We start from the raw sequence: 26178 nt of genomic DNA on the forward strand, positions 1-26178 counted from the left end.
TCTCATAGATCCCATCTAGAGACAGTCAATCACTGGTCAGACCTAATGAGTTTGTATTGTCAAAGATGTGTATGAATGGCTTCAGGTGCCACGCAAGAAGCTGGATGTCTAGCCACCGAATGGTACTAATGGGCCTATATATCAACAAGTAATCGGAAGGAGGAAGTAAACTAGTTAATAGAGCAGAGAAATAAGAATTAATGAACACTGGGTGTGCAGAAGTCGAAAGTTTTTGAAAACTTAAGTCTTAAAAAACACACAATTGTTTTTTTACACAAATGCTTTGGGGAAAATGTGTTGCTAAGTTTTGCCAGGTAGCTGCAAGATAAAAAGAATTCCTTACTTTAACATATAAAGTAGCATCTATGCAGATATGAACATATCTTGAACCATTTAAGCATCAATTTGGAACTCAGATCTTACATATCGTTAGCTTCATAGCATAAGTGCCTAAGTCATTGACTTAGTCAAATGACTTAGGCAATTATGCTATGAAGCTAACGATATGGGAATAATTCACATGCTGTTCTTTTTAGAAAGCATAAATTATTTCTATTTGCATACAGTAACAGATAAAAATGTTCAGGGTCAGCATTATCAACCCTCTGAAATGTTGACCTTTTGAACTGAGCCATAGCACAAACCACTACTGTGAAATGATGTGCTTTAACTTTGTAATGCTCAAAACTTGTAACATCAAGTTAACAGTGTGAGTTATCTTCCAATTTACACACAGTATAATAACAAGCCTGGTAGGATGATTTCAAAGACACTGGACAAAAGACTAGTGAGAGATGTTTTTAAAAACTAGGGATGTGCACGACTAGCCGCCTAATGGTCACTGTTGTCACTGGCCGGGACCAGACTTACTAGTCATTTAATGTAATTGTAAAAGTTTTAATTGATGCCCAATGACGATAAATCGTGTCTTAAATGTTATGCAGCTATCTCCCACCAGATGGCGCATTGTTTTTGAGAAGCGCCACTAATCTGTTAATGGAGGTCTGGGGCCCGTTCTTCGTACGTCGCTCACTACATCCAAGATCAAATGACACATCCAAGACCAAACCATCGCGCTAACCGTGAGCTCGCTAATCCGGTTCCCCGAACACACCTGCTGTTGACGATTAGTACAGCTGGACGCAGTAATGGGACATCACTGGGTGTCGTAAAAGGGGCTACGCATCGATAGTGGAAACATTGATCGGCAACCCTCTGATTGGTCGGCGAAAATGTCGACGGAGCGCGCTCGGCTCGGTATTTTTCGGCAGCAGAGCAAGAACTCTTGAGTGAGGGATTTCAGGAGTTTCAGAGTTTAATCAGAACGCAAGGGAACACTGCAAAGGCTGCAAAAGCAAGGAGAGAGGGCTGGCAGAAAGTTGCTGACAAATTAAACTCGTAAGTAATTTAATAATAACAATAATAATGGAGTGGATTTATATAGCGCTTTTCAAGGCACCCAAAGCGCTTTACAATGCCACTATTCAGTCACTCTCACATTCACACACTGGTGGAGGCAGCTACAGTTGTAGCCACAGCTGCCCTGGGGCAGACTGACAGAAGCCAGGCTGCCATATCGCGCCATCGGCCCCTCTGGCCAACACCAGTAGGCGGTAGGGTAGATTTATCATATCACACTATATTATCCAATATTATATTACATTATATTATATTATAATATGTTATATTATATCCCCTTTCACATTAGAGCCACAACAGGACCCACTAGAACATGGGAACAGGTAAAAGTGAAATATAAGAATATTCTACAGAATGGTAATATTTATCACTTATATTGCTTTTCGTCTCTTGAAAAGAGACCCTGGAATGATCTGTTTGTTTATAACAGCAACCAAGAAAAGGGCAGAGCAAAAAAAAGACAGGTGGTGGTCCTGCACCCCCTCGTCAACAAATTGGTTAAGTAAATAATATCCTCACGGGAAAATCGATATCTCTCTATGAGCACACTGTCGCGCTGAGCTAACGGATCCTGTCTGTCCCGCAATATACGCTGAATTCTGAAAACTCTCCTTATCAATCTTGCACCTTCCGCAATGGGTGGCTCGCGTATACGGACAGGACATGGCTGCGACAGGCTTCCCAAATCCACCTTCGCTTTTATAGCCGTGGTCTCCCATCTTGATTACAAAGTAATTTGCAATTGCTACTCTGAAATATGAATTACATCTGTAATAATCACATACATGTGATAGAATGTTAATAGTACATTTCCCTTTTTTAGGAAATGACCTGTATGTATCTGTGTGACATCAATAAAAGGATCAAGTGCTGCATTGTCTTTAGTTACATTGATGTTATTTATTTATGGTGAAACAGTGGTGGAATATCGCTGTTGCTTTCGTATAAATGAAGCGGACATACCTGCGTGGCCGCGATCTAATCCTGTTTACATAAAGTAAACCTGCTCCCGAGCAGGTTTACGCTTACGGCTCTGTTGCTATGACAGCAAGTCCCGGATGAGCTTCGGGGAACCGAACGATCCAAGATCACGCGAAATCGTCAACAATCAAATCCAGCTAACTTACTTAGCGAGGTACGAAGAACGGGCCCCTGGTCTTTTTGTTTACACTATTAGAATGAGATTGCAGATACAGCGGTCTCTCTTAGCAATAGGGTGAGGACACCAGTCATTCAGGAGAGGTTCAGAGTGGAGCCGCTACACCTCCACATCAAAAGGAGACAGCTAAGGCTGTTGCATCATGGCTAAGGTGTTCTAGCTTGGCATGTCCTACTGCAGTGGTCCCCGGTACCGGTCCGTGAGTCGTTTGGTACCGGGCCGCGAGAGTTGAGGCTCAGGTGTGAAATGTATGGTTTTCAGGATTTTTATCGGTTTTTAGCGTTATTTTGTTATCGTTTTTATCGTTAACTCGGTTTTCCTGGGTCTTTTCACGTGCGTTATGAATAAATCGTCTTTTTTTCGGTACCGGTACTAGTTTTATTTAGTTGTATTTATCCGCGACACCTTAAAGGCCAGTCCATGAAAATATTGTGGGGCATGAACCGGTCCGTGGTGCGAAAAAGGTTGGGGACCGCTGTCCTACTGTACCACGAGGAGGCCTGGCGTAGACCCGGGACATGCTGGAGAGATTACCTCTATAGGGTGGCCTTGGAAAGACTCAATGTTTCCCCAGATAAGCTGGAGGACGCAGCAAGTAGGAGGTCTGGTCTTTCCTACTAATGCTTCCGCAAACTGACTTCAGATAACCTTAAGAAAACAGCAGGATGATCTATTGTTTTGTTATTTTACATTTGAACTTTTATTTTAGTGGCTGTCATTAAATTTCAAACAGTGTGCGTCATTCATAATGCACGGCAACGCGCCACACTTTTCAGTGTTTATTAGTTTTTCAGATGTTAACTTGTCACATGTTAGTAATACATGAGCGTCTCATTTTACATTAAACATTGGTTTGTTTCAATTGTTTTTCTTTTATATTGCCTTTCTGGAGTATAACTTGCACTGTTTATAATGCACGTTACGTGATTCCTTTTTTTTTTTTTTTTTTTTTTTTTTTTAAGTGATAAATGGTTTAAAACATCTTTGTCAAGACAGTAGTGAAGGATTTAGCCAAGTTGGGAATTGTAGTCTCAAAGAAGACTAGCACTAGAGCCCTGCTCATCTTCAGGAATGGACTGAGAGGTTGAAGACTAAGAAATACTCTGTAGAAGAGACACCTTTAAACCAGACTTAAGTATGTTAAAGGCAACCTGGAGAAAGAGTATAGATACCAGAACTGCATCCTTTGGTCAGATGAGATGAAACTAGAGCTATTTGGCCACAGAGATCCTGCTTATGTTTGGAGAAAGAAGTGAGAGGAATATAACCCAAAGAACACTGCAGCCCCCACAATGAAACACTGTCTTGGAAATATTATTATTTAGTTACGCTGCTTTGGTGCATCTGGAAAAGGGAATGTCATCTTGTTGGAAGGAATAATGAAGAAAGGAGGATATGAGAAGATTTTGAAAGAAAAGGTGGTTTTAGTTTACTTGAAAAAGCTGTGTTAAAAATTCCTTGCTCTGTTTAACAGCACTTAAGAAACACTCTTTTAAAATATGAAATTTTTGTACGAGGGACTAATAACTCTAGACCAAAAAAGACTTCATTTAAACTGTAGTTAAGAAAGAAAAATGTTGGACAAAATGGAACATAGTAATTATTGCAATGCTTTGAATTTATGTCTGAGTCATGGATGGATTGAAGATACAAGGATGGAAAAATTATAATACTAGTCAGCCAATACTGGAAATTAACAGCAAAATAAAAATGTGACAACAGAAAAATTAGCCACCATTTGTTTTTTGACATCAACAAAACACTCTTAACTGTTAGCCAAAAAGTATCTCCATGTCTATGTGCTCTGCCCACAGCCAGATTGTAAATTTCAAGATAAAGTCAAATTTGTTGCCATCCTCAGTCCAAAATACAGAAGTGATGACTGCGCCAAGCACACGAGTGTTGGACTGCCTGTCTGCGTTTCTATTAGGCAGACCTCAAGTTGGAGAGAGAAAGCACAGTGATGCTGCAGTATGGCCTCATTTACAGAAAGTGAAAATATAACCATAGACACAGAGGTAAAGATAGACTCTCTCCCCCTTTCTGCATAGTGAATGATGTTGGATATATGTCCTGTGCATCATAGTGCACCTGATTTTGGAACATCATGGGGAAGAGAAGGCACAAACATTGATTTTGGGAGTTTTCAGTTGGAGTATTATCCGGTCGATAAGGGATGACGCGACGAATCCTACTTCCGGGCCTAAAGTAGTCCGAGTTTAATATGGCTTTTGGGTTGTGAACATGTTTAATGTTATGTATTTTCTTCTATTTGATCTCAAAAAGCTCCTAAAACAGTCAGTGATCACTGTTGACCTCCCTCGGCTTTTATTACCACTAATCATTTATTTAAGCTCAGTTTTTAAAACCTTAGGATGTAACTACAGCCCAGCGCAGTATATGAATGACTAACCTCGTATTGTGGATGGATTATCTCAGTTGTTCTCCTGGCTGAAGTTTGGTCCTTTTACAGCATCCTGCCATGCGATTACATTTGTTCCTGACCACCGAGAACACTCACGTTAACTTTTATCGAGTGGAAAAAAAAGTTAGCTTGTTTATATTATGCTAACATAGCTGTGTCGCTAGCGGTCACGTAGCACATCATTATATACCAGCTAGCCAAACTTCAGTAACCCTACAAACGTCACTGTTTAGTTTTCTGTCTTCATTTATGTTGGAAGTGATAGCAGAGCTGTACGTTTTAATTTGTTTCCAAAACCCCGCAGTCAGGACATGCTATATTGTATTTAGATAGAAGCTAGCGAGCTAACTTCTGGCTAACTTCTAACTCCGTTAAATGTCATAAATTCCATTTTCATGGATGCCTGGATGTTAAACTCAATTGTTACACCTGGTAGAGCAGAACGCTGATCATTTTATTAAAGATGAAAGACTAGACAGTTTTTCAACTCTCAGTAATGCCATAGTGATCGTTTGATATATGGACCTGCAGCGGAGTTTAGGCCCAGACACGGCTAGTGACGTCAGACTTAACGACCGGATATCCAAATACAAAAAGGCAAGTGCAAACGATAGCTTTCAGATACCTTTTCTTGATGTCTAAATTGTGGGAAACATGTGCCAGAAGAGATGCCAGCATCACAGATGATAAGCATTTCTACTAGTGAAAAGTCACATCACTGCCTTTTTATTGGCACTGTAGAAAGTTCAAAGAAGATCAGAAGCAAACCTTTTTTGTTATCCAAGTAGATAACTTGGTACGTGACTCAGACGTAAAGCATGGCAGTTTTTTTTTTGTTTCATTTGATAATGAAGCATGCCTTTGAATAAATAATAGCTTTAAATCCAATGAAAATTCCCTTTCTTAGCCAGCAAAGGGTATTTGCATCCATAGTGCAACTTCTGCCCTCAAAGCCCCGCAGGCAGTTTATCACTCTGACCTGTGGGTTATTACAGAGGATGGTTTTCACTGCTGCCGTTGCATCAGTTTGAGTGCAGGTGATCACTCAGTGCAAGGGGAAGGCAGCACTGCCCTCTATTTCCTGAAAGACCCTCCAACAGAAATGACCTCATTACTTCTCTTTACTCTGAGATTATAAATCAACTATGGCAACTCTAGGTGACCAGATGAGCGTTTGTTGCACATTAGTAAAAACTGGGCATCACCAACAAATAAAACAGGAAATAGTAGTTGATCACATGTAAGCAGTAATGTGCATGTTTCTCTCTTCCCGGCATATTATTGGAAGGCATTCTAGCAGCTCTCCTGATGTGCCTCGTGGACACACATTTGTTATATTTAAATAAAGCAATTTAAAAATTTCTTACGCAGAGATCTGACCCGTTTCATATAGTAAAGGTGAAGGCTGAAAATTTTCTGTAATAAAAATTGATAGACTTTTACAGAGCCACAGCGGAGTCCCTAACCTGAAAGTGTAGTTGTAAAAGCTTGCATTGAAAGATGAGTTTAGATACACACACAAAAATAAATAGGCATGTCCAAATCCCTTTGGGGTTGTGTCAAGGAAGAGCTTGTGATGTTAAAAAAAACAAAACCCCCCCCCAAAAAAAAAAAACCTGCCAAATCAAATATGTGGGGTACCCGCTGTGGTGACACCTTGTGAAAAAAGGAGCAGCCGAAAGTAGCTTTGGGTTAACTGGTGACACTAAATTGGAAGTGACTATGGATCTGAAATAGATAAAGCACTTTAAGTATATTGAATAAACGGCTATATAACCATATGGCTTTGGGTAAACTGTAATCTTAAGCACTTTGAAGAGCAGGAATGAGATTATATAAATGCCAGTCGGATTCCTTTAACAACAGTTTGAACCTTTGAACGTAGCTCTAAGAGTAAAGTACCGTGCAAGTCTTGAGACATCTTTTTTTCCTGATTCGTTTTGGGATTTACGTGCAGCGATGTATTCAAATTTATGCACACATACATAGAAATGTATATAGGGGAAAAACGTTTGTACAATTCTAATGAGCTTGAAAGTCAATACTTGGTGTGACCACCTTTATTCTTCACAGTCTGAACTCTCTGGATGTTTCTGCCTTTTGTTCTGTTCTCTGTCAGCATGATCCCACACTGCTTCTGTTTTGGAGGAAGGAAGGTTCAGGGTTTCAGTAGTCATCATCATGGGCTCATCCGATTAGAATGAGAATAAGCAGTCATCAATCATTTGCAGGTTTTGTCGTTTTATTGTATAACGGGTAAAGGAAAGAAAGACACACATGGACTGCTCTCTCTAAAAAGGACAAAGTAGGATTTAAGTAACTCAAAATGATACATGAACTCAGGAAACTCAAAGAGAAACTCACCTCAGCTGCCGCCCCATGTGGGAGTGAAGAAAGAGTGAGGGGTAGGTGAGTGCAGTCCTTATATAACGAGTGATAGGTGAGTGCAATTAAGGTCAAGCACCACACCCAATCAAAGGTGAGGAAAAGAAACAAGGTGCATCTGGTGAAGTGAATGTGCTAAAAGGTGAGCCTTTACAACAGCTTCAATAATGTTGAGGTCTGGGCTCTGTGGAGGCCAATCCATGACTGATGGTGTCACATAATCAAGTCCCAAATTCGTCAGTGTTGTCATACTGAATTTGGTCATTGTTTGCAAACTAATTTAAATGACCTCAGACCATACGTACAAAGCAGTGATGATGCACTGGCAGTACGCGCTGTACTAGAAAATACAAACGCACATATTTCAACTCAAAGATGAGCCTATTAAAATCACATTAAATACAATGCCTTTCTTAGGAAACAACATTTGAATCTGTAAATTGACTAATGCACTGGCAACATTTATTGAATAACACATATGAATGATATGATATGAAACTGATACCCTTTAATGCTTTCCTGATCTTATCGCTTTCATCACCATTTCTTGGCAAAAATCCCGCTCATGGAGGTTCTTCCAGTAATTGGGCTGATTGCCTTCCTGAGCTAACAGATCAGGTGCTTGTTGATATCAGTGTGGTGACGTCTTTTTCTTCTGCTCTGTTTCTCCTTCTTTTGTATTGACTTTAATGTAAGCTTTTTTTTTTTAGGCATGCTTTCACCATCATTCAATTGTCTAACTGACATGTTTTGGGTTTTTTTTATATGAAGACATTGCTCTGTGGCTATCGTCCTAAATAAGTTGTTCACGTTTTAAAATATGTTATTTTAAAATATTAATCCATTAATAATAAATTAAATGTATTATATTATATTAAATATATTATGATTTGGTTTCGCTAAAACTAACAGTCACTGACTCAACAAAGTTACCGTTAATTCCTGAAACATGCATTTATTTTGTGTGCAAATTAAGAACAGTTCTAATGCATGTCGGGTAGTTTTGTTTTTTTAATTTTATTGTACTTTATCATTTTTTGTTGTTGTAAGTATTTCATCTGGATTTGTTTTGCACGTTAGGACCACCATAGAGGTGTCAACTACAGCAGACACTGAGGACTCTTAATGCTGACAAGAACAGCTGATATCTCAGTTTTGATAAAAGTATTCTGAGGTATACCTTTATCCAGAAACAGCCCTATTGTGTGTGTGTGTTTCAGCACAGCTCACACTGTTCTTTTCCTAAATCACTTCAGAACCTGGGAATAAATCGAATAAAATGGCTGGAAAAACAGCTACAAGTAAACAAGCATGTAACATATCAATCCAACCTCAAACTGTCAAGCTGCTGCTAAGCACTTTAGTGTAATACTCCTTATCGGATGGAAGCCTGATATTTATGGATTTCTGTCTTTCAGGCTCAAGACTTTTTGCTGGCATCCCTTCAAAAGAAAAAAAAAAAGACAATTAAAAAAAAACTTTATCGGGACACTTCGAAGTCTTGGGGGGGGGGGGGGGGGGGGGGGGGTGTTTTTTTATTTGTGTCATATTTGCTACATCTGCCATTTTTTTTAAACATTTAAAAAAAATCACAAAACTCTATGTATCAAATATGACACCTTAGGGATTACTGTAAATGTACAACACAGGAAAAACTCTCATAATGACATTTTTAGCCATTTGTTAACAAAAGGCAGAATAAAAGTGTTAATAAATGGATCCGGTGTTAAGGTCATGTAGCTCAGAGGTAGGGATGGGTATCTTTTAGGTTTTATCCGATAACGGTGCCAAACCGGTGCTTAAAGAATGGAGAACACAAACTTTGTCCAAAAACCTCTTATGTTTTTATTTTTAGCAGTCTGTTTTTTTCTGCAAAATGATAACCAAGTTAGCCTTTTGTGTCGATACAACATACTTCCTTTGGTTGGATCGGTCCTTAAACAGTGGAAAACGAAAACTTTGTCCAAAAACCTCTCGTGTTTAACTGTTTTTTTTTGTAAAAAGATAACAATGTTAGACTTTTCTGCAGCTATAGGGCATATATGGTATCACTCTATCAAACAAGAAGACAGCCGCATGTAACTACGACGGTGTTTGCTAGTTCACCTTACGTGCATTAATTTAATAACGTGGTTAGCCTACTCAATGTAAATTACACACAAACAACATTAAGCTACTGACCCAGAGAAGCTGCTGCTGCTGCCAACATCATCCATCCGCATTTCTGCTACACTGGCAGGCCTAGGGGCCAGGACTCTACTCTTCGGGTTCTTGGGGGATGTTGCTGACTCCGGGTCCGAGAACAGGCACCACACCCGCAGTAGATGCACACGGTGTGAGGGCTCGTAGCAAGCTATCAAATACGGTGCATTTCTCAGCTTTTAAAAAAACGCTATGTGTCGCCAGGTGTTTCATCAGATTCGAGGTGTTACCTCCTTTGCATAGTATCACCTTAAAGCACTTGTTGCAGGCTGCTGAGTTTGCATCTTTTGCTGTGAAATACAGCCAGACTTTTGACCGCTTCACCTTGGGCATTTTTAATCTGTACCTCTGCTCTTAAAGAACGTACGTACCTGGGCCCGCCTTCTATCTTTGGAAAGGTAAAATGATTGGCTAGAAGGAAAAAAGGCACCGAAATAAAGCAACGAAATGTGCACTGCTTTTCAGTCTGGTTACTACCGTTTATGTGGATACCGGTACCCATCCTTACTCAGAAGTGCCTTGAGTTTTATGACATAGACACTGTATAATGTCTATGGCCCATCGTCAAGGGAGAGCACCTAAAGCTTAAAGACACAGAGCAGACTGTGGCAGTGACAGAGTGACTGCTTTGAAAGCCTGAAGCTACAGCTGTGTGATGATGACAAACAGTTAAGTATGGCTTAAAGAATGAACTGATATTTTCTGACTTTTCTGGAATATGTGGATGCTTCCTGGGAGCTGTAGAGGTGTTGTTTACCATTTCTCAATCTGTGACTTTAGAAGCCAGTGGAACCTAGACAGACTTTCAAAAGGTGAGATATAAAACTGTAGCCCTCGGCGCAGCGAAAATATTGATTCAGTCGACAAGTTTCAAATCCCAAATCCCTCTGATTCCACGAAAATGCAAAGTTTTAATTAGAGTTCCTTTTGCCACAAGGTTCTTTGTCTGTGCCTCGCTGTGCTTTGACTCGCTGCCAGGATCCGCTGTCTGCCGTCTCAGCTCTAAGTCAAGAACAAAGTCACTGACATAAGAGTCATTTGGGTCGTGACACTGTGCGGTGCAGGAGTATTTGGGAATTCACACATTTTTTTGTTGTTTGTTTGGCTCCATACTCCACCGCACTGGATTTGAAACAGTAGTTGAGGTTGAAGTGCTCGCTCTTGGCTTTAAACGAAAGGCATTTTCAGCGAGAAGGGGACTGTATCACTGTTTTTTTTTTGGATGGTGCAAAAAGACACTAGTATAAGGATTCCTGCATCCTCAAATATGTAAACCACAGTGTGTCGAAAACAGACCATGCCTAAATACATGCCTCTTTCCAAATTGTTTCCTTTATACATTTGGAGATCATACTCTTGAAGGACCACTTCACGGATGTTACACATGAAGTTCAGCTTCTAAAAGGCACATAGACTTCTCCACCTTCTTGTCAGCCCATTAGCACTTATCCATTTCCTGTTCCAAACGCGTCTTTATTGCTAAAAGCAAACAAGCGCTGAAGCTCCGCTGAGAGTTAAAAACCGTCCATATTCTTTCAACACTTTGTCACAGGTGTTAAACTCATGTGACAAATAATGTTTTCACATGACTCTTTCTACCTTCACTGCTTCCATTGCTTCTAGTTAATGCTGCTAAAGGTGGTTCAACAAGCTACCGAATCATTAGGTATACTTATCTGTCACTGTTCAGTCAAGCCTTAGCATGTTGCAGCGAACAAATGTCGTAGCAGGTTGGAGGGTTGGTACTTCATCAATTAGCAAGCAGGTAAATACTCTGGAGAATGAAGTGTAACGTGCTATTAAGTTGTATTGTTGAGAGAAAATGATCTGGTATTTTTAAGAGATTAAAACTCAAACTGTAAGAGTGCAGCAGCAGACAATTACTGCTAATTAAATCCACTTGATTAACTGATTATCAGCTAGTGTGATCACCTTGCTGAGGTTTGCTGGTCTGGAGCATTTAGGTTTGTGTTAACACACCACCATGATCTTCCACGGAGTTCACCCCAAGGTCAGACCATACGATGCTCAGAAAAACTGCAACTAGCCCAAGGGTGCATTTCAAAGTCTACAGGTCTCAGTTAGCATGTTGAATGTTAATGTTTGTGACAGCACAATTAGAAAAAACTGAACAAGTTTGGCTCATATGGAAGATTTGCTGTGACAAAGGTTCTCTGTAAAAAGAACATAGCATGGTGGAGGTTTGCAAACCACAAGACCTCTCGAGCAGCATCCTTTGGACAGACCAAACACAACATATCAGCATATCATTTGGACTTTTGCTGCAGTGAAGCAACTTTGTAAAGAAGAGTGGACGAAAATTCCTCCACAACCACATGAGAGACTCATCAAATCATACAGAAAACAATTACTTCTAGTTAATGCTGCTAAAGGTGGTTCAACAAGCTACCGAATCATTAGGTATACTTATCTGTCACTGTTCAGTCAAGCCTTAGCATGTTGCAGCGAACAAATGTCGTAGCAGGTTGGAGGGTTGGTACTTCATCAATTAGCAAGCAGGTAAATACTCTGGAGAATGAAGTGTAACGTGCTATTAAGTTGTATTGTTGAGAGAAAATGATCTGGTATTTTTAAGAGATTAAAACTCAAACTGCTTTCTGCCTCACAGGTTTTGACCTTTTTTTTTTTTAATTCTTGTTATCAAAGATAAACTGTTGTAGGAGCGCTATCTGGACCTTGAAATTGTTTACACTGATTAGCCTGAGGCTTTGTGCTTTCAAACAGTGTATAGTTCCCCACACAGTTTAGCGCAGATTCAATTGGATAACATCCAGAATGAGATATAAAACCATCTCCTTTTTTTCCCCTTGAAAAACCAAATGGTTCATGTGTGTAAATTCATCTTTCTATCAAACATATAACATATAGGTAGAAGGCGGCTTACACCTCCTGCGTTCAGCTTGCATTTTCTTTGGTTTGTCAGGATGCAGGAAGTCGAACAAAGCCTCCTGCAGCATTTTCCCCTTGCTCACTTATTTTTTTATTTTTAAATTGGAGGTGCCAGACTACACCACTCAGCTGCCTCTGAGTGCTTACACCTTCCCATTATTGTCTGATCTCCCTTTTTTTACTTACAGGCTACTGAACACGCAGATGAGAGCGTACCTAAGTAGAAAAGGTCATTCACTCTCACTCTTCCATCACTGATTACTTCTGGCAAGGTCCGACCTCCAGCTGTCAGCGTTGATCCTGCAGTGGATGCTCCATTTCTCAACCCCAGGATCACTTAAGGCCACAGCTCCATTCAGAGACACCCACTGGGAGCGTCTCTTTTCTGCACTACCTTCATTTTTGTATTACTTTCAAATGGAAGCAGGCCTCGCTGCTTGTACCCAACTGAGCCGAGATCTCTGCGTGTTTTTAAGAGCAGTGTGTTGACCGCTCTGAGAGAGAGCATTTACTTAATTTAATTCCCGACGTGATTCTGTTTAGTGCTGCGAGGTATAAAACAGTGGACGAAGTGGCCAGAGCATCAGTGTGTCAATGCTTAACGCGTACTCGGGCTTCAGTGCAGAGCTGAACGTGTACGCCAACCTCTGCACCTGTGTGATGTTCACATTTAGCACATGATACAGGAGGTAGATGCAAGGCCCGAGGGCAAATATGGCCGAGAAGAACTGTTTTGTTTTTGCCCTCTCTGCCAATTAAATGCTCAGTTTTACGAAGCGTTTACTGTATTCTAAGTGAAGATGAAGCCACATTTGTTACATTTCCACCTATTTTGGAGCACTATAAATCTCATTTTGTTCAATTATTTAAAATCTTTCAAACTTTCATTCAATGAACTATATATATACAGAAGAAACTTTATAAGGCAAGAACTGATTTGTTTTGGAGGAGATTTGGTGGATTTACGCTAATAATCGAGATAATTCCACCCTCCTCCGAGGATTGTGCGCATTGAGGAATTGTGGATTAGGACTTATCTGTGTGTTGGAAACCATCCAACTGGCTCTGGAGGAATTCATTGACCTTGGAGTAAAAGTTTGGTACAGCTTTATAGTTTCCCGGGGAGGAAGCTGACCTCCAGCCTCGACTCTGCGGGCGTCCAGCCTGAAGACACAGGAGTGAGAGAATGAATCCCTTCCAGCTCCACTGATCCCACACCCAATCTGACCCTAAACTCTGAACGTGTCTTAGAGAACAAGTCAGCGAACCAAATTGCTAACAGTGGTTTTATCCTTGCTGTGTGTGTGTGTGTGTGTGTGTGTGTGTGTGTGTGTGTGTGTGTGTGTGTCTGCCTGTGTGTTTCACTGCCTTAGCAGAATCCCTGTTCAGCGGTCTGGGGCTGGGGGCGGTGGTGGGCCTCGGCCTGGGAGCGCTGCTGCTGCTCCTCGTGCTGGTGGACGTCAGCTGCTTCTTCCTGCGTCACTGCGGCCTGCTCATGTGCATCACGCGCACCCTGTGCAGCAAAAAAACAGCCACCAGCGGCAAGGGCAAAGAAATCGAGGAGGGGAAGGCCGCCTATCTGTGAGTATCCCCTTTGGTTTTCTTTGCATTGTTCTTTTTTGAAACCTTTGACTGCTTCAGTCCAAGCGTTTGATTTTGTGTAGTGACAGTATCAATTTTGCCAGCTCATGCCTGAAGAGGGAACATCTGCTGTGGGTGTATCTTTATGGCTGAGGGTTATGCTTCTTCTTCTTCTCGCTGTATAATTTTTGCGCAGTAATAAATTGAAAGCCCTGAATGGGTGAATACAAGTCAATACAAAGATTTTGAGAAATTGGTATGAAAACATCTAACAGAGAACAAAAAACAGCCTTCGCATTTCTCAGAAATGAACAATAAGGCCTGCAAAAAAGGAGAAAAAAAACAGTTTTTTTCAAGGATCTCGTCCCCGAGTGACTCGCTGAGCAATAACATTAGCTGTTCATGCCATGTTCATTCCTCTTATGTATACATATATATATTTAGTCTGAATGAGAAAAGGAGATTTCTTTTTACCATTTACTGTAGGTACACCTACAACAGCCGCCCAGCCACCCTTTCAACCACAGTATGTCTTTGATTACGTCTTATTCACTTACATCAGTGCCTTTTACATGATGTGAAGCAAGTTCACCTTTTAAGTATCCATTTGCATGCGTTATGTGAGCGTGCATTCGTTACATGCATGTACAACCGTGTACATTTTGTGCTGTCACGCTTTGTTTTCAGTCTTGTGTGTGCGTGTGTGTGTGTGTGTGTACCCGCCTTTATTTCTTGCTATATGCATGCTAATAGTCCATGAGTGTTGCCACAAGCATCTCTGAAAACCATTTTCTTTGTTTTGTTTCCCCCTCATCAGACAGCATGCAATTTAGAAGCCCACCCCCGTGAAATTCATGGTACAACTGATTTTAAAAAAAATGTAGTCCCACTGTTTTATGCAGGGTGCTAACTACATCGCGGTGTCTGTGAGATAGCACAAACAGAGTCTTAGTCACTGGCCACAGCCGTGCCTGTCAGTGTGCCAGCAGTGTCTGAGATGGAGAGAGAGGGCACATGTGAGGAGGAGGTGGAGGAGGGAGGGGTTTGAGTTCTGCTGAGTCACTAATCTCGCGACACTGGAGGGCTGACTGCCTGCCTGCCCAGACAGCACACGGAATCTACAGAGCAGCAACTCACACAAGACTTTACACTCTGTCTGATGTGTGCATGTGACTAGTGTCACAGTCACATACAGTACAGCAGGATGATACAAAATAGTCCTAAAGGTAGTATAGGTCCAGGTGACGATATACAGGTACATAGTGACTGATTGTTAAAATAGAGTCAGTTGGGCAATCAGGTGATTACTGCAGCAATAGCAACACTGGATTTACGTTGTCAAAGCCATACTTCAGCAGTGTAGTATCTCACTTTCATGAGGTAGAGCAAATGACGAGAGAAAACTCCAACACGATAGAAAGAACAATCAAAAATTCTTTGTGCCTGTTTTTTCATTTACTTCAGAAAAGTCAATGTCAGTGGTTTCATGCAACTGTGTTAATTAACTGCTAAGAAATATTTCAGGTCACTTCATTCACATCATTTGCATTATTGCAATGAATAAAATACTATCTTGCTTTTCAGGTTAACTCGATGGCTTTTTCATTAAAATAACACAAATGACTCGATTAAACTTAAAAACACTCCTCTTTTAAGTAAATCCACCTACAGAGGAGTCTTTAAAACCAACAAAATTGAGATTTCAATTTTGAGTAAAAGATGAATCCTAAATTTCCTATTTTTTTGGCATCAGTGGTCATATAAATCTAAAGGTTATATTGCTGTAAATGTAATTACATGCTTGTATGAGTGTTAATCAAGCTCAGGGCTTAAACCATAGTGTTTATAGTAATAGTGTAACGTATTGTATTAAATAGAATTATTATGCCCAGTCACCACAGAATCTCGTGGTTTTCTCTTCAGACACATGCAGTTAAATGTGACTTGGATTCAGGGCATTCCCTTTTAATTGTTGAGTTTTAGCATCTGAATTAGTCCTCCTGTGTAAAACTACCCCACAGATGTTTCTGCAACCTTTTATTTTTACATCTATTTCAGTTTTTCAGTACGAGACCTGCAGCCATCGTGTGAATGTGAAAAAACCAAAAAGTACTTGTAGATTTTTATGGTGACATCAAACAGCAATGGAAAGCGAGGCTTAAAAATGAGGCTCGAACTCCAAAACACTGGAGGTATTTTGAAATGAAATCACTCCCCGTGTGGTGCCAGGGACATTAACATGGGTCTTTTCAAAAAGTTGGCACAAACAAACTTAGTTGGAGGACTTCTTGTTATCACAAATAGCTCCAAATTACCGGCAACATTTTCGGATTTCACAGGAAATGACACCCCCACACATGGATCAACACTAACATGTATATGAAATGCTGCAGTTCATAAAAATCTAGTAGAAGCAAGCAGAGAAGTCAGAATCGTTAAAAGGCAAGTGGTTGAAATTGTCATATAAACCAAGCTACTAATTCTAAACATGGACCAATCTATGATCAGCACATTGTTATTAACTTTATTTAAAACTGACAGGGCTAATCAACAGCAAGCTTAAAATTATGCCAAAAGAACACATTTTGAATGACGGTTGTGTTGATGAAGGAGGTACTTGAGTCCATCTGACAGTACCTCAGAGATTCTACAGTACTTGTTAGAAACTTTCTGGTTGTTTGAGCACTTTTGATTGTTGTCCTGTTGCAGTCCGTGTCTCTGCAGAGAGATTGGTTTCATAACTGGCAGTGAAGATGGTCATAACTTCTTTGAACTAGTGTAGCGAGAATGGAGTAAATGCCGTGGTCTGCTTTACAATGAGTCATGCCACTGAGCTGGAGACTAATAAGATAACACTTGAAATAATACAACTCCAACTGAGTTTCCAAGATGTCAATAGTGCAAGTCTGAAGGTGCTGAGGGGTAATAAGTTGTAAAGACTAGCGAAGCGTGAGCAACAGTGTCAATAATAACATCAATGGAGAGCATCTACGGTGATAAATAGCATGGGGTGAACTTCAAATTAGGAAGGTGATGAGTGGCACAGATCAGAGTGTGTGCTGGGTGTCTGTTCTGAGGATGTGAGCTGAGGAGTGTGTGGGCTGGTTTGGAACCAAGAAGAAAATCTGGAGGGTATCGTCAGTTCACTTCTGACACAGCAGATTTTTTTTTTTTGATATTCGGGGTTATAGAGACAGTTTTCCAACCTCAATGTGGTGCTGAAGGTTAGCAGAGCGACCACGCACCCAGCAGTGCAGGGTTATTTTGAAGTTGGAGCTAGGCTAGTGGACAAACGCACGACAGAGAGTGTGTGGGTGTCTTTCTGTTATGAATCTGCGGCACACACTGGGCTGCATAGCTGCTTCAGGGAAAGTTGAAAGACTCAAGTAGTACTGTTGACTTCAAAAGTCCTCACTTCCAGTTTCAGTCTTAAGTTCTTAACAGTGTGCTGAGATATCAATGGGACCCCATATAGAGATAGAAGAGAATTGGTACACCTAATGGACCTCTAGTCTGTAGCATCAAGTCAAATGTGACTCCAGCTATACTGTTTAACCCCTTACGACCTTAAAAAGTCACTATTCAGGCAAAAGACAGAAAAAGTAAATACATGTTTATGCAGGGAAACTTAAATTGATTCATATTCTTTCTACCTGCATTTAATTTGGATTCTGTGTTCATTTTTTTTTTCTTTCTGGAAGTTTTTTTTCCCCTTCCTAATATTCATTGCTTGTCATAGTTGTGCAGCCAGCTCCAGTCCCATCCTGTCAGTCAGTGAACCAGAAATAGATTTGTGCCCCTGTCGGGCTCTCCAGTAACCTGCTGGCAAGAAACCCAGAAGAACAGTTTGGTATTGACGTTTAATACAAAACAACAGCTGCTGATAATCTTTTACCCAGAGACAAAAAGTCAGTGTTGAGTAAAGCTGATGATATGTCACAGTGACATTTTAACCGTTGAGGTGGCGCAGGAGGGGCGTCTGGTGAAGTCTGTTGTTTATTCAGGCTTAAGAAGTTTGAGTAGAGGCTCAGTGATAGATCTGGCTTGGAGTCGATAGACTTTTGAAAGTGTTTATATATACCTGATGACTCACGGCAGGAAATATAAAACAGAATGGAAGATTACAGTTAAGGCCATGGCAGCCTGGGGATGGAGCAAGAAAGAATTTCTACAGAAGTGTCAGTCACTAAAGAAAAATCTGTTTGAGATGCCAGTCAGCCGTGTTGTTCATGATGACTTCCTGTCCACTAACAACATGGAGTACTAAACCAATGGCGTAAAAAGAAGGTCAGAGTGTTTTATTTGCCCCTGTTGACGTCACACGAATCCCAAATGAAGTCTGAACACACTTCGTTCCTACTAGTGTCCTATAATTGAAGCAGGTAGATAAAAACCTAAAGTTAGCAATTACTGGGACTGTTGTAATGCTATGCTAGTTCGTCCCCTCCCATACGTATAATGTGATAAGCAATGCAATGAAAAACTTGGTTTGACGCTATCTTAAATTTTTCCAGCTGGACACTGGCAGTCCAAGCAAAGACAACAAAAGCAACCTCGAACCCCACATACTGTGCATGTGCACACGTACTCTTAAGAAAAGAAAAAAAAGCTGATTATTTTTGTTTGAATTAAACAAAAAGTGGGGGGCTAAAGGACCTAAACGAAATAACCAGTTGAAAGACACTTTGAAATCTGTAAATGCAAAGAGATGCAAAAAAAAAAAAAGTCAGCATCAGGGGACTAGCTTACCTAGCGTCAGCTCAGAGGTACCATGTTAGCCTAGAAATTTGTCAGACATGTTAATGGTTCCACAGTGCTTAGCATCGACCATACAAAGCCTAAAATCTTAAGGGCACGACAAAATTATCAAAATAAAAAAGGCAAATTCACTGAAAAATCACCAGAAATAGCTTCTGAGTTCTAAAGCTATGACTTTGGTGACACCTTAAGTCATTAATAATATCTAATATAGCAAAACAAGAGGAACAAATGAAAGTATAACTATATTTTGCATATGTAAATTTAACTTTGTTTAGCTGAAGGATACTGCATTAGAGAAAGTGAAGTTAAAGGTAAAGTGAATTAATCAAAGAAGAATTATTGTTACTACATTTGCTGTCATTCAAGAATATACCAGGAGTCCTAGTCTAATTAGCTCTTCACCATGTTTTTCCATAATGTATTGTTCAGCGCAAGCACATTCATTTTTCTCCCTTTGTTTTCCTGTTTCAATAAAATTAAACATCATTACAGGGATTCGGAGCCTCTTGATTCTCCAATTTTTTTGAAAGACAAGACAGTCTGTGCTATTGACATGTAGAGAGCACATAAATTTCAAATTCTGGAGCAGCAGACTGAGGTGGATGACATTTAATTAAGTGTGAGCTCACAGTACTCTTAACTCCAGAGCAAACAGAAATCTGCTTGTCTCGAGAAGCTAAAAGGCTTTGGCTGGAGCATACCTGACCGTGTAAAAATGAGAAAAAGGACATATATCTGTCTGGTCTTCGTTTCCCTACATTCTTACTCCACAGTCGTGTAAACAAGCTCATTTCTACATCAGGTCAGGGAACAAGGCGTCTGATCCACATGTAAACAGCCAAATTGTCCATCAGCAGCTCCGTCAAAGTGCCTTTGACAAAGACTTCCACTTCTAAATTCACAGTAAGATCCCGGATGCCAACTCTAAAACAAAAAAAAAATGTTTGCTGGAAAAAAAAATATATACGTGTATAGATTTTGATAAGGGTGTAAACAAACTCTCCAGGCACATACCGCAGCTAAGACTGCAAGCCACCTAATTTATCACAGTGAAAAAGCAAAGATTGTAGCCTGCCTTCATGGCCTGCCATAGATGGCAATGTGCTTAATTAATGTCTGCAGAGGAAAGAACAAGTCGCCCCTGCTGCGCTTTGGTGTCACTTAGAAGCTTACAGATTACAAATACGTATCTGCATACGCACTCTGATATCACGCCAGCGCACCGTGAGCTTCACACAGCTGCTGGCTCTCGCAGCATAATCAGAGGTTTGTCAAGACCCAGTAGCATTGCTGTTTGCCTTGTGTGCCAAACAATGTTTTGAATTGAACTTCTGATGGTGTGTGCATATTTTTGGACAAACAAGCAGTATATGCACATGAGATAGTATGTTCACAGTGATGAAAAATGACTCCAAATGGCTCTATTTTTTTTAGCATTTGGAGAAAAACTATCCACACAATTTTTGCTTTTAACTGTGGCCACAATGTTAAATACTGCACAAGCAAAGATATCTCGAGATCCTTGTGCCAAACAGATTTGTGTCATAGTGCTGTTGTGATAGAGGAAAATGTAACCCAACCAAGGAAAAGGGTAGGTTTACAAGATGGTAGAGACTTTGAAGCTGTATGGTTTGGAAATGTAGGCAGGAGGCTGCGCTGTAGGTAGCAGAGCTGAACATTTTCATTGGGAGTGACCAGCATGGACAAGATTAGAACGGAGTCAGAGGGACAGCTCAGATTAAGCAGTTTGGAGACAAAGGCTGAGATGGTTTGGACATGTGCAGAGGAGGGAAGATGAAGCTCCCAGCCAGGAGGAAAAGAGGAAGATCTCAGAGAAGTTTCATGGATATAGGGAAGGAGGACATGCAGAGGACTGGTGTGAAAGAGAAGGATGCTGAGGATAGAGTGAGATGGAGACAGATGATCTGCTGTGGTGACTCTTGAAGGCAGCAGCCAAAAGACAGCCCCCCCCCCAAAAAAAAAAAAAAAATAAATAAATAAATAAATAAAAATTAAAGAAGCCCTTATGAGCAAACACTTGGCAACAGTGGGAAGGAAAAACTCCCTTTTAGAAGGAAGAAACCTCCAGAAGAACCAGGGTCAGGGAGAGTCAGCCATCTGCTGCAACCAGTTGGGGCTACGGCAGATGTATGACTGCAATTTTTTATAATTTGAATCAACATATAGCATGCGAAATATTGCTTTCTCATCACACAGAGCCCCATCAATAATTATTAACGCCAACCTCAAGTAGTTCTAGAAGTTCTAGTAGTTTTATGTTTTTCATTGCACTTTTTTTGACCATTTGAATAACTAAAACGGTACAACTATGTTAAGGAGTTTATCAAATTGCAGAGAAGGCAAAGAGCATGCCGTATGCCAACTGCAGACGCTTTAACAGTTACAGTTGCCTCTCCAATATTTTTTTGATATAATTTCTTCTTCTTCTTTTTTTCTTTTTCTTCCAAACTGTACTGATACTTTGCTTCAGTAAATGGATTCGGGATTGTTTTGATTTTGCCTCCTCACTGAAGAAACAGGAAACGTCGCACAGCAAGAGCCTTCGCAGAACTTGAGGAAACCTCCCCATCTGAGTATAAGTCAAATCTAGGTTTGCATGGAGCTAATGAGACATGAAATTGGCTTCACTGTGCAGGAACTTTTACATCCACCAATCAACCAAAGGGGGAACCCCCCTCTGGCCAGTTGCAATATTTGGGCTTATTAGGTACAGTATCATGCAGGGTTACTGTTTTACGTTCATGATCTCGCTCACTGAAGAACTCTCCCGGAGCTTGGTAAAACGTCCAGCATGGCAATTTGAGGGTGATTTTGTGTTGATGTAGAGTGCCTTTTAAAATTGACAATTTAGTCGAGGAAATTCAGCGTTTACACAGTGAAAACATCCAGTAATGGGAATAATAAAAGTGTCCACTGATGCACTAGATGAGATATCTCAGACCTTTGAAGAAAGAAACAATGCAAAAAATAGAATTATTTAGTTAAATGAATACATTTCAATGACAGCAGGGATGACTGATTCATATGCAATGTTTTATTAAATGTCAATAGCTGTATAAGAACTGCATTAGTAAAACAACAAGCTGTTTCGGTCAACCCCTGCTAGCTGCAGGTTCATGTTTATTTAGAGAGTCGTGTCAGCCTCGAATTAAGTATTCTTTCAAAGGAGAAGTTCTGCTCCAAGAATTAATGTATGAGTCATCCGGGAAATGTTTATCATGTGGATATATCTACCATTAACACTAATAAAAAAGATTTTTAAAAAGCTCTAAAAAATTCAAATGATTTTTTTTATACTCAAAAGACAATATAGAGCTTTTCATTTAGAACCTTCATTTGACAGATTGTTTATGTCTCTGAGTCATGACAGACTTGCAGCGGCAAAATAAAAAGTGGAACCGCTTCATGAACTCCGGAAAATGAGAATCTTTAAGGTCAAGTGTTATTAATACTGGCCTGGTACAGGTCTATAATACCTTTCTTTGTTTGTGACTTAACCCCCCCCCCCCCCCCCCCCCCTTCTTTTTTCCCTCAATGTCTTGATAGAACTGGAGAAATACGCATTGAATGAAGCGCATATTAGGAGCAAGAGGACTCTGACAATGTGAATCAATGTAAAAGCCAAAGTTCCTTATTGATCTCCTTATTAAACTTGTCTTACTTCCAAGAGGCGCAGGGTAAAAGAAAGGGCTGTGTAGCAGGAAGAGATGCAACTCAGTGCCACGTTCGCTTTGCATTTTCTGTAATTGTCATCTGTTTTCTCATTCTTTCTTTTATTTTTGTTTATTTACTTTATTTTGTTCTCTCTTTTTTTTTTTTTTTTTGGTTGTTTGGTGTAGGCGCAAGCTACCGCTGAGAGTAAAATTGCATTTAGACATCCCTTGCTGAAATTTCAGAGCAGGGTTTTTATTCCCCAAAATGAAATGACAAAAGACAGACGCTTGTTTGATTTTACATGGGTAGCCCCCCCGTGGTTCGTATTTTTTCGGTGAATGTGTCCCTGTTGGTTTGTCAATAAGTGGTTTTTGGTTAGGCTTTAGTGTTTTAGAGGCTAAGATGAGGAGATTTGACACTGCTGATAGATATTTCTTTGAAATGTCTGTCCTCCTGGCATATGAACACATCAAAGGATACTAATTCGATTGACAGAGTGCACATAATGGCAAGAAGCCACCTGTAATGGCGCAGAAGGGGGAATAATATAGCTTTTTTCTAATAGCTACTCCCTAGTTATGGGTCATTTTGCATGTTTGAATTTGTGCAAGTCAAATTAGAATAGAAATGTGGGTCATTACAACAAAAGATATTAGAAAATGCTACTTTTTAGGTCTCATTATGTTGCAGCATTACTTTATTCTGACCCACTGCCTGTATTAACCGCACTTGGATAAAGCCAGATCAGCCAAATGCAGATGAAAGCTCTCATATATCATATTGCTTGAAGCACAAGCTGGTTGGATTTTCATCATACTGATGCATATTAGCATAAAGATAAAGCTGTGATGTCCTTCTGCTGCATTACTCAAAACAAAACTCGTGGAAGATCAGATGAACAAGCGTGCCTGAAACAGGGCTGTGAGTAAGTCAAATAGCCCGTGCCTATTTCCTTTTCTATCCGTCTCAAAATGAGTCAGACTTGCACCATATTGAAGATGTGCGAGCTCTGAAGTTATTGCAGTCCAAAAAAGTTGATCCTGTTCATCTGGACGTAGGGTTTTCAGTGGGAGAAATGTTTCCTCGCTCATCCAAGTGACTTCTTCAGTCTCAGCTGAATGCCAGTTTCCCCAACTTTAAGGTTGAGTGTGCAGCACCTTCAAGCTCTGGCGACTCATTTTTAAGCTGCAGATTTGCAGTGGTCTTGGTAGAATGGTGGTTATTAATGAAATGAACTCGCTGTATCTTTGTTTATAAATTTATAATAAAAAAAAATTATGAACTTTGTCTCCTTCAGTCTTGCATAAGCGAGTATAACACCTTTGTGTAGTGGAAAACTGACTGACTCAATCTTATTGTTGGTTTATCCCTGTCTTAATGCACCAGTGTCGATGTAAAGATGGCAGACTAAGTGGTCTCAGACTTTGTCCCTATCTTTAAAGCAAATGTTTCAGACGCAGGGAGATGACAAGTTGTATTCCATCATTAGTTGCAAGTGGTTGCTGACATATGTGAATGTGATTGCCACATATCCATTTACGCCGGCCTAAAGACTAGTCACTGAGAAGCTGGCATCCACCAGGTTGCTATAGAAGAGTATGTATTCCGTTTGGCAAATGGTTTCTGGATTTACCGAGTCATGAGCAATGATTTTGTTCACCAACAGGTTGCAAGGAAGATGACAACTTGGTTGCAAACACTAGCAAGTGGTAGCAAGAATGTGAAAGTGAAACCAGAGAGCTTTTGCTTTCACAGTAAAAGTTGCCCCTTCTGAAATATGTTGGATGTGGCAATACGGCACATTTTCTGCTTTACTGGAGAACGTTCCCCACTTCCAGTTTGTGTCACACCTTTTCAAGTTTGATAACAGCTTTGAGATTAAAATGCAAAGTGCGAATGACAGTGGCAATCTACTTGGGGCCAAAGAAATTGCACTGAAGTTTTTGGTGCAGCAAACTCTTTGCAACCAGTTTTGTCCAAGGCGCATCAGCCAGCAACCTCCTGCGGTTACTTGCAACCGTTTGGGTAATACATATTATTTACTTGGGACTATTTGTCAGATGGTCACTGATCTGGCTGTAGACCTGTGTAACTCTGGTGTTATAGGGTTCATCTTAGGCCTAGCCAAAGCCACATTTCCTGCTGTATGTGCAATATGGGGTTGAGGCTTACATGTGGTGTTTTTTGGGAGGAATGTCAGTCAGAAAAAGTATGCCATTAGGGAGGGGAAACCTAAAGAAATTGACTTGTTAGAAACAGCGTAAGATAATAAGGATTTTTAATAATAACGTAAAAGAAAATTTGGGTTCTAAATAAGGATAACAGAATGATTATGCTGAATAAAATTAATTTCAATCAGTGCCATTCTTTTAAAGTATTCTTTCAGGACCAAAGCAAATCGATCGATCTACATTGCTATTCCTGAACATACATAGTATGGCTTAGTTGGGAATAGATGAACTATCACAGATTGCTGAAACCAACAAATACTTTAGCGTCTATGTACCATATGTGTGCACTGATTTCTTTAAAAACGGAAGTGGATGCCATTCATCCTTGGTGAACAGATGGAGAAAGTCCTGTAAAAAGCCTGCTAAGTCACGTTGCTTATAATTATTCATGTCTCATCTCCATCCTCATCAGACATCTAGAGCACTGAAAACAAACACAAGCTGACAAATTGATCAGCTCTCCAACCATCCAGACCAAACACAGGCAAAATAGGAATAATTTGGCTTTCTCTAACCCCTTGTGAAGCCCCGTGGAGGCTGTTATATTTAATATTCCTGCTGCCTTTTCTCTTCAATTAAATTTAGCTTTATTAATCCCAAAGGAGGCAATTCATTCACACACCGAAAGGTCTATAAGGTGGAGTTCAATGCTGTTAGGCACACATTTTTTGAAGAATACCATTAAGCCTAAACTCTCTTACAGCAGTAATTCAGCTCTGCTTTATGTACAATTTATTGTGCGCCTGTTCACAATAATGGTATGTATGCTTTAAGTTCTTGTAATGACCAAGCTTTGAAATGCACAAACTGCGTATGTCACTTCCACGTTGTGCATTTCTGTGTCTCTGCAGGAAGCTACCGCTGAAGGAAGAAAATGGAAGAGAGGTTCTCAAGCCGGATACGATTGAAATCAAAGTGCACAGTGACAACAGCATCCACACAAAGCCCGACGACAGCAAAGCGTAAAAGGGTCGGTCCTCCCGCCGCCAAAAGAACATTCGGATCACAAGACCAAAACCCAGAGAAACTACAACACTGGAAAATAGTGGAGTAAAATACCATATCTGTTTATAGCAATGCCCCAGAGAAAGGCATGTGTAAATACAAAAAATAATAGAGAGAAAATAGAAAGGAAGAAAGTGTCAACCTTTTAGACACCCTGAGTGATTAATGTATCATGTTCTTACAAACATGGCATCAGTGGAAAGCTCTTGTTGATCAATGATTGTATATTATTTTCTGCCTTAAGTATTATTTCTCAGATTCTGGGTTTTTTTTTTTTTTTTTGTTTATTTGTCTGTTTTACACCCCACATGGGATTTTCATGCAGTTGAAAGGTGTTTCTAGCACTCTCCTCTTTGATGTCTCTCAAAAAAGACAATCACCAGCGGAGGCATAAGCTGGTACGCTGGTGTGCCCCAAATATCTCA

At 40.2% G+C, this 26178-nt stretch overlaps 1 protein-coding gene across 1 annotated transcript in view; it reads left to right on the forward strand.

Moving 5' to 3' along the window:
• The window catches only part of ncam2a (neural cell adhesion molecule 2a), a 460352-nt gene extending 434489 nt beyond the window's left edge, over window positions 1-25863 (forward strand). The window contains exons 16-17 of the mRNA XM_085347241.1: window positions 13874-14081; window positions 25600-25863. Of these exons, the coding sequence (XP_085203367.1) occupies window positions 13874-14081; window positions 25600-25714 (323 nt within the window). The 3' untranslated portion in view covers window positions 25715-25863. The remainder of the gene's footprint in view (window positions 1-13873; window positions 14082-25599) is intronic.
• The last annotated feature ends 315 nt before the right edge of the window (window positions 25864-26178 follow it).

The sequence above is a fragment of the Diplotaxodon limnothrissa genome, linkage group LG23, assembly GCF_057381915.1.
Source record: "Diplotaxodon limnothrissa isolate DT_005_m linkage group LG23, D_limnothrissa_male_GT1.1, whole genome shotgun sequence".
NCBI classification, from domain to species: domain Eukaryota; kingdom Metazoa; phylum Chordata; class Actinopteri; order Cichliformes; family Cichlidae; genus Diplotaxodon; species Diplotaxodon limnothrissa.